The sequence below is a fragment of the Mauremys reevesii genome, linkage group 2, assembly GCF_016161935.1.
Source record: "Mauremys reevesii isolate NIE-2019 linkage group 2, ASM1616193v1, whole genome shotgun sequence".
Lineage (NCBI taxonomy): Eukaryota > Metazoa > Chordata > Testudines > Geoemydidae > Mauremys > Mauremys reevesii.
Window position 1 is genome coordinate 40,673,088 of NC_052624.1, and position 12,530 is coordinate 40,685,617.

The 12,530-nt window shown below is 45.4% G+C and overlaps 2 protein-coding genes across 15 annotated transcripts in view; both read left to right on the plus strand.

Annotated features, from left to right (window-relative positions):
• The window catches only part of CUBN (cubilin), a 189,659-nt gene extending 186,713 nt beyond the window's left edge, over positions 1-2,946 (plus strand). For both annotated transcript variants that reach the window (XM_039526922.1, XM_039526923.1), the window contains 2 exons: positions 1,932-2,167; positions 2,646-2,946. In XM_039526922.1, the coding sequence (XP_039382856.1) occupies positions 1,932-2,167; positions 2,646-2,753 (344 nt within the window). In that variant the 3' untranslated portion in view covers positions 2,754-2,946. The remainder of the gene's footprint in view (positions 1-1,931; positions 2,168-2,645) is intronic.
• Positions 2,947-8,697: 5,751 nt separating this feature from the next.
• The window catches only part of RSU1 (Ras suppressor protein 1), a 190,241-nt gene continuing 186,408 nt past the window's right edge, over positions 8,698-12,530 (plus strand). For 10 of the 13 annotated variants that reach the window (XR_005595240.1, XR_005595241.1, XR_005595243.1 and 7 more), the window contains exons 1-2: positions 8,698-8,833; positions 9,184-9,295. Coding sequence is in view for 9 of the 13 variants with exons in the window: in XM_039528010.1 (XP_039383944.1) it covers positions 9,187-9,295 (109 nt within the window). In the remaining 4 variants the exon portion in view is untranslated. The other 3 variants (XM_039528015.1, XM_039528009.1, XM_039528005.1) reach the window with 3 other exon arrangements.

Genomic DNA, 12,530 nt, shown 5'->3' on the forward strand with positions numbered 1-12,530 from the left:
ATCTTTTTCATTTTAGGTTATTCTGTGTCAAATCAGCCAAATAAATAGATCATTGAATGCCATCAGTTTTAGGTAAAACTCCCCATTGAACCCCATTATGGCCCATAGACAACTTGTGCCTCCCAATACTAGGGGGTACAATCTAAAGGGGAGAACACGTGACCGCCCCATGCGTCTCCTCTGCCCAGTGACCTCCCTGCTCTGTGCCCAGCCTTGGGCTGCTGCACTCGCCCCGCTCCACCAGAGTTACCTGTGGGAGTGGGGGGTAGGGTTTTTTTTTGTTTTGTTTTGGTTTTTTTGCATGTTTGGCTACCCTCCCTGGCAGCAGGAGGGAGCCGCTTCTCACGCAACTGAAGCTGGCTGCTCCCAGTTGCTGCCTCTGTGCAGGGTGACGGCTACCTGAGAGAGAGCCTGGCTGGGGAGGCAGCAGCCCGCCCCACCCCTTTTGCTCCCTGCCCAGGACCAGCTGCCAGGGACAGGGGCCGAGCGGTCAGAGCCTCCCTTCCCTCAGCAAGTTTCCAGCTCGCTTGGCCCCTGTCCCCAGCAGACAGGCCCGGGCAGGGAGCGGAGAAGGCAGGGTGGGCTGCTACGCTGCACAGAGCAGCTACCCAGAGCGGCCGGCGTGAGAAGTAGCTGGTCCGTCCCTTCCACTCCACCCTTTTATCATTTTCCTGTGTGAGTTCATTCCAGTGTGTAGTGATTGTCTGGTTTCACCCACATTGTTGCTATTGGGGCATTTAGTGCACTGGATGAGGAACACCACTTGTTGTGATAGGCATGTGTAGGACCCAGGGATCTTGAAAGGCGTGGGAGGGTGCTGATCATTGTAGCAGTGGAGATATGTCTGCTGGTTTTGCATCTCTTATTCCGACAGGGTCTGGTGCTGCTTTGGTGTGTCCTGGTTTGTGGGGAGCTTGCTTCTGATGATGATCTTGGAGAGGTTGGTGGGTTGTTTGAAGGCCAGAGGAGGCGGTTCAGAAAAGATTTCTTTCGGGATAGGGCCCCCATCAAGTATGGGTTGTAGTTGTTTGATGATACCCTGTATGGCAGTGCTGGGCAACCTGCGGCCCATGGGCCACACGTGGCCCATCAGGGTAATCCACTGGTGGGCCGTGAGACAGTTTGTTTACATTGACCATCCACAGCTCCCAATGGCTGTGGTTTACTGTTCCCGGCCAACGGGAGCTGCGGGAAGCGGCGCAAGCTGGTCGCGGGACGCAGGTTGCCCACCACTGCTGTATGGTTACAATGGGGGTGAAACCAGACAATCACTATGCTCTCGAATGAACTCACACAGGGAAATGATAAAAAGATAAAAACACTACATGATCTGTGTGTGAACACTTTTCCCAAAGTGATCACTCTATATCTGATCTATCAGTCCTCATCCTCAAAGGAAACCTGCACAACTCTTTCAAAAGACAAGCCTGGGATCTTAAATTTATAACTCTGATAGACACTGAAAATCATGGACTGAATAGAGACACTCGATTTATGACTTATTATAACAATCTATAACCCACTAACAACCCTACCACCGCTGCTTCCCCACACTTTCTTCCCTGTGATTCGAGAGGTATTAATAGGCCATTTCACCTTGAATGGTCCCTTGAAATATGTTAACTACTTATGCTGAACAATCTCTTCCACCTTGTTTAGCTGTGACAGTCTGAGTACATTTCCCAAACCGGAAGAAGAGCTCTGCGTAAGCTTGAAAGCTTTTCTCCATCACCAAAAGAAGTTGCTCCAATAAAAGATATTACCTCACACATCTTGTCTCTCTCCATTCTTCCAGACCATTCTATCTCCCACATCCCTGAGTGCTAACACCATGGAAAAGAACCTATAAAAATATTGGTATAAAGCAACTGCTTTGTACAGTATTTTGTAGAAATAAACATTTAGAACTAATGAATACCCTCTGTTTCCAGGATGTGGAGGAACCTTATATGGAAACACTGGTTCATTTGCCAGCCCTGACTATCCTGCAACTTACCAGAACAATACTGATTGTGAATGGATCATTATTGCTCCCAAGGGACGAATTGTTACAGTTAACTTTGTTTTCATCAGCATTGATGACCCAGGTGACTGTACTAGGAACTACCTGATACTTTACAATGGGCCAGATGCGAGCTATCCACCGACTGGACCATACTGTGGGATGGTATGTATTCTTTATTTTGGTGTAGTAGTTCTTTCAAAGTAATTGTCGCTCATTTGATATTTAAAATTGCTTACCTAACTCTGAAAGCAATTATACATGAACAATAAATAAAGCTGAATAAACTGGGCTTCTGTTGCATTCTATTAGGAAGCCCTCTAGTCTTTTCAAATGGAGACATTATAGTGACATCTACTGGGCTGCATCTAGACTTTTTTTTCTCAGAACTCATCTGCTTTGTGTGTGTTCCAAATGATGCTGGTAACAGCCTGTGGGCAAAATCCACCTGCTATGCTGCAGTGCCAAGTGCAGCAATGAATGAACTAAAAATTGGGACCACAGTTTTTAAACCACATGTGGCTTTTTAATGGATAAATGGGGAGCCTGCATATCAGACTGGCTCTGCTTATACCGAATTATATTGTCATAGGGTAATGTTTAAAGATGTGAATTGGCTTTTTAATATTCTTTTTCTCTTTAGGATACAAACATTGCTTCATTTATTGCTACATCACATCAAGTCTTCATAAAATTCCATGCTGACTATGCAACTTTACCATCAGGCTTCCAGTTAACTTGGATCAGCTAGAACCATTATTCCAAGGAAGTACAGTCCCTCAGTACTTAGCTATGTTGCAGACACATTAGGGCATAAAGTGACTTTTTGAGATATGACTGTGATCACTATAATAAAAGTAAATTACTGTAAATATAGTTGTGCATTTAGAATTATTTCAAACAAATGTGACCTCCTTTTATACTTAAAAGAATATCTGCTTCTTTACACACAACTGTGAAAATGTGCTGGATGTTAGTATTTGAAATATAATATGATTTTTTTAAAATATGCTACAAGATTTGAAATACATGTTCTATAAGCAAGTAATTTTCTAAAAATATGTACAAAAATGTGTTTTGTATCTTACCATCATAAAAAAATTGTTACACAGAAAAGATGAACACAAAATATACAGCATCTGAGGTGCTAGGAAAATCTCAAATAAAAAAAAATACTTTCAAATCTGATTAGGGGATTTAGACATATAAACTAATTAATTAATCAGCTTTGAAAACCTCAACCATCATTTCAAGTATGTTTGGATAAAGCTAATCTTTTTCAGAAACAGTCCCCATCTTGTAAATATTTACATGAGTAACTTTACTTATGTTAGTAGTTCTATTGAATTCACAGGACTGAGTACTTTCAAAAACTATCCATTTTATTTAAGACCTTGATCCAGCAAAGCACTTGAGCATATGCTTAATTGTATGCACTTGAGTAGTCCCATTAAAGTCCATGGGATGACTCACATGATTAAATTTACCATGTGTCTAAGTGGCTGCAGGATTGAGGCTTTAGACTTCACACACACTTATAATTTTCATTGAGATATTAACCTCTTGAAGCTTCTCAAATCTATTTTAAAATTTAAACTGCTTATTTATAAGCAAAATACAGAAACTAAATGGTGTATGTAGCAGTAACTCTGATTTCTCAGACAACTTGTTCAATAAATGTAACTTCAGAATAGGACATACAGAGGAATAGTCTTTCAATTTTGACTTCAATTGTGTTGGTCTCTGTGACCAGAAGGGCAGGCAAACAGCTCCCTACTTCTCCAAGTTCAAAGTTCTCTCCGAGTCCAATTGCCTGCTTTAGTCGCAAGTGAAAAATCGTCTCAGCATAATATCTAGTGGCTGCTGGTTCACATCATATAACTCCCACACACTTTGTCACAATCCAATATTCATTAAGAATCTCTGGAATGGACTGGCAAGTGAGGCCAATGTGCAGATCTATAAGGGGAAATTTAAGTCATCTACCCTTGTTGTTTATGGGTCTTGCCAACATCAGAAAATTCTCACTTCATAACTACACAGTCACACACAAAATAAAGAGGAGAAAAGCTGTTAAGCTGATCAGTTCCTTAAAATACATTTTTGGAAGTTTTCCATGTGATGAGGGAGATGGGCTGTCTGACCTGGTGTAAAAATGGGAATCTCAGGCCAGAAGATGGCCCTAAATTTTCTAGCCTCGGCCTTTGGCCCCCCACCCCCTACAGTTACCACAACCGCAAACACATGCCTAAACATGAAAGTCCTTGTATACAATTAGGACAAAATCATGTTTAACATTGTACTAATTAACAGTTTCTGACATTATGCATTTTTCTGATCTAGAGAAGGACTTTGATAGTGCTCTGCATTTGTTCACTTGAAATAAACTATACAAATCAGTGAACTTTGGTGAAAGAAAGAAGATGGGATGAAAAGAATTATATGGGATGAAAAGAAACTTATAAAATAAACTAGTCATGGCTGACTTTTCCAGTCAGATTTGAAGTTTGTTCCACTTTAAAAATACCACAATAGTTTTGTAATTTTGCCTGATTTTATTTATAATTAAATAAAATGCACAATTTCCTTTGAAGAAATAAAAGTTCCAGAAAAACGCGCAAGGACTGTTGAATATAGTTTTTGGTACAAGGTTAATTTGATCTAAAGCAACTGTCGCTGACAAAAATAATCAGGATCTAAAATCAGAATAAATTATCAGTCCTGGTGGAAAAACAACAACAGTGCTCTCCCCTAACACTAGAAACCACAACAAAAATACCCCTGCAAATTAAGGAAGAGGACTTTAAAGAAAAAAGCTGTTACTGAGCAATGTTTCCGTCTCTGAAGATACAGAGCAATGTAAAATGCTTATTGAAAATTACTGTGCAGCACAACACAAAGAAAACCAAACCTGATCATGTAATTTTTTTCCCAATAAATTACACAGTGGTTATTAATATAGTATTATATAATTTGAAGACATAAAAAAATTGCTTAATAAGATTATCTGCTTTCACATTGCTGCCAGGAATAGTTTGTTGTCACATCTGTATACACTGCTCTCTAGTTTACAAAGACCATGAGAGCAGGTACGCAATACATTATTTCTGTATTACGGTAACTGCACTACTGCAAACCTCCACACAAATCATTGGTGATTGCAGTTGGCAGAGCACAAATAATGTGCATGTATTTCTGTCACTGATACATAGGATCGGTGTTATAGCCCCAGCTTTGGAACAGTCTCTAGGGCAGAGGTGGGCAAACTACGGCCCGTGGGCCACATCCGGCCTGCGGGACTGTCCTGCCCATTGCCTGAGCTCCTGGCTGGGGAGGTTACCCCCGGCCCCACCCCTGCTGTTCCCCAGCACGTACACTGCTGTGCGGGCAGCGCTCTGGGCAGCGGGGCTCGCGGGCTCCTGCTGAGCAGAGCGGCAGAGTGTGTAGCTCCGGCTGGGCGGCGTGGCTGCCTGACATGCCGCTCTGAGCGGTATGGTAAAGGGGCTGGGGACAGGGGGTTGGATAAGGGGCAGGGGGTCCTGGGGGGCAGTCAGGGGACAGGGAGCGGTTGGATGGGGCAGAGGTTCTGGAACGGGCGGTCAGGGGATGGGGAATGGGTGGGGGTTGGATAAGCGTAGGAGTCCCGGGGGGCCTGTCAGGGGGCAGGGGTGTGGATAGGGGTCAAGGGATGAGCAATGGGGGGGATTGGATAGGTGTGGGAGTCCTGGGGGGGTCTGTCAGGGGGGGTGATAGGGTTCAGGGCAGTCAGGGGACAGGGAGCAGGGGGGTTGGATGGGGTGCGGCCTCGGGGGCAGTTAGGGGCAGGGAATCCCAGGATGGGGTGGTTAGGGGACAAGGAGTGGGGGGGGTTGGATGGGTCGGAGGTTCTGAGGGGGGCAGTCAGGCGGTGGGAAGTGGGAGGGGTCGGATAGGGGGTGGGAGCCAGGCTGTTTGGGGAGGCACAGCCTTCCCTACCCGGCCCTCCATACAGTTTTGCCCGAGGGCCTGATGAGGCCCTCGCGCCAAAAAGTTTGCCCACTCCTGCTCTAGGAAGAAGCCTTTCCGTGTGCCTGACTTTCTCCAGGGTATGCCATGTGGCTTCTCTGCCTCCTTAGACTAGACCTCTGTGCCTGCACCACTCCTGCTTCACACTGTGAGCGCCATTCAGTGAGTCCAACTGAGACAGACCCCTAACTGAACATTTGTACTCTCTTCAGGGACTAGTGCATTTCACCAGGATTTGCAGTGACATTCATACAGCGCTGTAAAACAGCAGGGTTTATTAGTCATCTGGAACACATCTTAGGAAGTCCTTGGGTTAGCATAGAGCAGTTGTTCTCAGCCAGGGGTACGTGTACGCCTGCGGGTACACAGAGATCTTCCAGGGGGTTCATCAACTCATCTAGATATTTGCCTAGTTTTACAACAAGCTACATAAAAAGCACTAGGGAAGTCAGTACAAACTAAAATTTCATATAGACAATGACTTGTTTATGCTGCTTTATAGACTATACACTGAAATGTAAGTATAATAGTTATATTCCAATTGGTTTATTTTATAATTCTATGGTAAAAATTAGGAAGTAAGCAATTTTTCAGTAATAGCGTGCAGTGACACTTTTGTATTTTTATGTCTGATTTTGTATGCAAATAGTTTTTAAGTGAGGTGAAACTTGGGGGTACGCAAGACTAATCAACCTCCTGAAAGGGGTACAGTAGTCTGAAAAGGTTAGAGCCACTGGCATAGAGGAATGAAGGTTAAAGCACAGTCCATTCTGGGTAGTGCAGTCCCAGCCAAGCTGTAGTGAACTCCATTGTTCAAGCTCTGTCTGACCATCTCACCTCCCTGGTCAGAATCAGTCAGAGCCCTGACTGCCTCCAAAAGCCAAGGCTTATCCTCACCCACCCCCCTAGTCCTTTGATCTGGAGCTGGGGGATTGTTGCTTAGCTTTTCTAAGGAAAGGCAGGAAAGTCAATATCCCTCTGGGTCCTTGGTGGCTAGGTGTCAGTCAAGCACTTGGATTTACCACTGTCTTCTCAGAGGCTCTTCATATGGGGACCAAGATCCAGACAGCTGCGCAACACTCATATCTATGTCTCTTTGCCCTTTTCCACTCCCTAAGTAACACAGCAACACACAGTGGAAACTGAGGCACACACAGGCTTCATAAAAATTTTACAAAAAATTCCCACTTTGTCACAGTTTCACCTTACATTACAGTACGTTTAGCTTGCTTTAAATATACACCTCTGTTTATTATTGTTACCTTACAAAGGTCTGATATCAGAGACAGCTATATGATGAACATTTCTAAGGGCTAAGATTTGAAGAATGAAAAGTCATTGATAGAACTGCTAAATGAGCTTTCCTATGTTACTATGACTATATCCTATTGACATTAAATGAGAGGTAATAGAAATGTGATTCATAAGGGGACATAGTAATATGATAAATGCAATCATAAACAGTTAAATTGACTTGTTTGAAGTGTGTTTTGCTACTCAATATTAAATATACACAAAATTCTGGAAGCTTGCTCTTATAAACCAGAGATCAGCACAGTAACTTTACTGCAATAATTATTATTTGTTTGGCAATAGTATCTAGACGGGTTCTCACAACAAATTTTTTGGTGACCTCAAAGCATGGCCAGACAAACCACTTGCTTTGTCCCTGCCTCCCAGGCCCCTTCAGTGAGAGACCACTGGGAAGGTGGGCTGGGAACTCACAGGCTTCCTGTGAAGTCCCAGCAGGGCCATCTTTAGCTATTCTGGGGCCCTGTGCAGCCCACCTCTATGCGTGTTACTCTCAGTACAGGATTGGGGCTTTAGCATGTTGATATGACAACAGATTAACAACAGGCTTCAGCTCCAAAAAAGCATTGCTAATTTCATACTATGTACTTCAGTTTTATTCCATCTTCCCACTAGATGCAGATATATCCTAAGAATAACTAATACATAAGATCAAAATTGCTCGGTTGCATTATGTTGCATGTCTATGTGGCAAAGAACATTTCAAAATTATTTACATGAAGAGCAAATCCTTTAAAATTATTCTCTCCCCAAAAGCAAATGGACACTTCAGAATGGTTCTTCAATCTGTTTGATCAAAAGCTAGAAAGTATTTGTGAGGCAAACTGGTGCTGGCCCGTCCCTAAACACATCTTCCCTCACTTGTTTCATCCTTCTCTTATTTTAAATCCAGACGTAAATAAACCAAATACTCCGAACTCATGGGAAAGTTTCTTGCCACGTGGCTCTGGAACAGCTGTTTAGAAGTTTACTCAAACCTGTGGCTGCGCGAGCGAGCACCAAGCGACACGGGAGGCGCAGCTTGCCACAGGGCTCCAGCCCTGCCCCTCTCGTTGCCCCCGACGCCCCATTGCTGCGCTGGGGGCGGATGCCGAGAGGTCACCGGGCAAGTGAGCAGGGCGGAGCCTGGCAGCAGCTGCCCACTCCGCTCCCCCTCCCTCCCAGCACCGAGCGCGCGCCGAACAGGTTGGGAAACTCCCTTCCCGCGGCCACACAGCACACCGCATTCCGCTCGTACCCCGGGCCCGGCCATTGGCTGGCTGGCGGGATACCCGGCCCTGATTGGCCAGCCGGGAGCTGCGCATTCCAAGTGGGGGTGGAGCGGGCCCCGGAGCGATTCACCTTATTTGGGGCTGAGAGCTTTCCGCTGCCCCGGCCAGCCGGGGGCTAGTGCGCCTGCGTGCGCTGGGGGGCGGGGGAGTGGGCGGTGTGTTAGCAGGGCGTGTCCCGGGCAGCCAGTGTCCCCGCCAGCCCCGCGTTCTCCCGCTCGGCCCCGCCCGCCCGCAGCACCCGCCGGTGAGTGGTCTCGGGGGTCCCGGAGCGGCTCCGCCTTCCGGCCGGGCGCCCCTGGGGAGTGCGTCCCTCAGGGCACGGGGGTCCCGCTCCGCTGCCGCGCCGGGCCGCCCTGGGTAGGGTCTAGCCGCTGCCCCGGGCGCTGGCATTTGGGGGGGGCGGGCACCCCCCGCCCTTGCCCCCCACACGCTGCCTTGGCTGAGGTCAGATCTGCAGCCAGGAGCCTCCCGCGGCCGGGGCGCCCTGGGCGTCGCATCTCGGCGGGTCTCTGCGCCCCCCGCCCCCCTTGACCTCAGCTCGGTGGGTGAGTGGGCGCAGTCCCGTCACGAGCGGCTGTTTGTGTTTTGACCCAGGCCATGTCCAAGTCCCTGAAGAAGATCGTGGAGGAGAGTAGGGAGAAGAACCAGCCCGAGGTGGACATGTGTGACCGGGGCATCTCTAACATGCTGGACGTCTCTGGCTTGTGTAGGTATCTCGAGGGTTTCCGCCAGGACCCCCCGTCGCTGATCTGATGTGTTGCCTCCCTCCCAGCCACCACCAGTCTCTGAAATCTGTGATAGAGGCAGGAGGCTGGCTTTCAAAGAGGCCCTTTCCGTAGGAAGACCATATAAACAACTTCCTTATCTGTCTCTGTTAGGATGAACTTGGCCTTTTGCTGTTCAGACTGTTACATTTCAGCTTGGACACTGAAAATAAGTTGTCAGTTTCATTGTAGCTCTCAGTCCATTTCATTTCCTCAGCTGCACTAGTTGGGTTTCAAACACTGTTTATAAATATATCTGGCTATTTTTATTATGGTAACACCAAGGTACATCAGTTGACTGGGGCTTAATTGTGATCATTATAGACTGAGCTTCTGGTGAAGATGCTCTAAGCCAAATGGGAGAGCTCTCTCCCATCTGCTTAATAACGCCTGCCTCCATAGAGATGATGGCTGTGGCAGCAGGAGATCTCCCACTAATATAGTGCTGCCATAAGAATGGCCATACTGGGTCAGACCAAAGGCCCATCTAGCCCAGTATCCTGTCTTCTGACAGTGGCCAAACCCAGGTGCCCCAGAGGGAATGAACAGGTAATCATCAAGTGATCTATTTCCTGTCGCTTATTCCCAGCTTCTGGCAAACAGAGGCTAGGGACACCATCCATGCCCATCCTGCCTAATAGCCATTGATGGACCTATACTCCATGAATTCATTTGGTTCTTTTTTGAACCCTATTATAGTCTTGGCCTTCACAACATCCTCTGGCAAAGAGTTCCACAGGTTGACTGGTGGTTGACATACTGGTGCTTAAGTCAATATAACTTGCATTGCTCAGGGATGTGGATTATTCACACCCCTGAGCAATGTAGGTAGTAATTTGTAGTGTACACATAGCCTGAGGCTTGGTCTAAACTACATACTTACGTTGGTATAACTAGGTCGCTCAGGGGTGTGGAAAATCCACATCCTTGAATGATGCAGTTAGGCTGACCAAAACCCTGCTGTAGACAGAGCTTCTCTTGTCAGCATAGGTATTCTCTTCACTAAGTGTTACAGGGTGTCTCTGTAAAGCGTGATCTACACTGGGGGGATGGTGGGGGGCGATGTAAGATATGCAACTTCAGCTATGCTATTCCCATAGCTGAAGTTGCGTATCTTATTTTGACTTACCTCCCATCCTCACGGCACGGGATTGATGGCCGTGGCTCCCCCGTTGACTCCGCTTCCGCCGCTCACCCTGGTGGAGTTCCGGAGTCGATGGGAGCGCGTTCGGGGATCGATGTATCGTGTCTAGACGAGACGCGGTATATTGATCCCTGATAGATTGATCACTACCTGCCAGGTAGTCTGGACATACCCCAAGTGTGGACAAGCCCGTAATAGGCAAGATGGATGGAGGAGGGCAAATAGAGGAGGAGAGGTGATAAGACTTGCGCAAGGCCACACAGCAGGCCCTGGGCAGAGCCAGGAGTCCTAGTTCAGTGTCCTACCCACAGGACCATACTGGCGCAGTTCTAACTTAATGTAAAGATTCCTGTTGTTTTTAGGCAGAGATGAGCAAGGAAATTTCAGAAAATTTCATGGAAATTTAGTTTACTTTTTTTTTATCCATTTTCCTGCTGACCAAACTCTACCTGACAGTTTCAGGTAAAAGAGAATTTGAAATATATCCAAACTTTTTTTTTTAATGGGCACACTAATATGGGGTATACACCCAGATGAACAATGTTTTCAGACTAGAAAATGCTTCTCTGAATTTGAAACTACTAAATATAGTCCAGACCTGACTTTTGGGCTGCTTGACGCTTACAGATCTTGTAAAAGACTGTTTTTACAAAAGCCACATCTTGAGCCCAACTTGAGTTCTTCCTGCTCCCTTTATTAAGTCAATAACTTATTTTTAATTTCTGAAGTACACTCAGCAGCTTTGAATCTGCAAAATGCTAAGCATCTACACTTTTGACTCCCATCAACTTTGATAGAAGCTGTCGGTGCTCTGAACCTGTTGACATCAGGGTAGTAGTTTAGTTTCTTATATTTTTCTCTCTCCTTTAGAGCATCACTGTCTAAACACATGATTAAAAATAAAGCTCCAATTTAGTCGGGTTCATAAATGTGTATGTGTAGTGCCGCTGATTTCAGTTTGGAGAGTTTCCAATGGAACTGTTGATTTCAGTGAGAACGACTAATGTGTTCTGTTAGTCACTGAATCAGGGTCAAAGTGGCTTTGTAAACCCTTATTTACCCGAGCCAGTCTCTGCTCATGTGAGTCTATTGATTTCAAGGGGCTAGTTGACTTAGGGCCTGATTGTACATCTCATAACTTTATGAACTCATCAGTAGGCTAAACTGCAATGTAAAAATGATCATGATTTTCTGTTACTTAAAATTACTGCTAATATAAAAAGTGAATTGGTCATGGTTTCTCACTGTTATGTTCTGTAAAGTCACTTTTCTGTATATGAATTTTTCTGTTGCATTGGTCTAATTAAAAGGGTATTGCTGAGTTTTGTACTATGAACCGCCATATTAATGAAAAATCTGTAACACCCACAGTGTTAACCAAATATCAATTGTAGCAAATAGAGCTGTGATTCTGCAAATGGATTTGCATGGATGAATCCCAGTTGACTGCAGGGGGGTGGGGGCCGCCATGGAGTGGTTTGCCCACCTGTCTTTGGTTGTAGGACTACTGATAGGAAATAATGAAACACTTCTAGTTAACATTGTAATATTAATCTTAAAAATCAATGAGTTATAGTTTCTTAGCCCCCTGGGTAAATGCTCCTATGAATGGTTTCATGGCTCTTCTGTGATTGCTGGTGATCAGGACCTTGGCTTTATATTTAATCTGAAATGCATATTAAATTCTAGCATGAGAGTTTGTTGAATTGATCTTTTTTATGCCAGGGCTGAGTTTGGCCTGGCATCTCCGACATACTACTCCCTACTTCTGTGGTCTGTTAAGCACTCAGTAGTTTACTGAATTGTCAGCAGTGCTTCCTGTAACACCTACTAGAGGTAATGGTAGCAAAACCCCTGTTTAAAGCAATAGTAAGGTTGAGAATTAAGACTCCTGGAAGTAAGAAATTCAGTGGTTGCTAAAGTATTAATTAACTCTGCCACCCTGTCAATGGGAGTTTTATCATTGAAATCAATGGGAGCAGAGTAAAGTCAATATTAAGCGTATGTGTGCACTAGAAACACTGCAGCTGCAC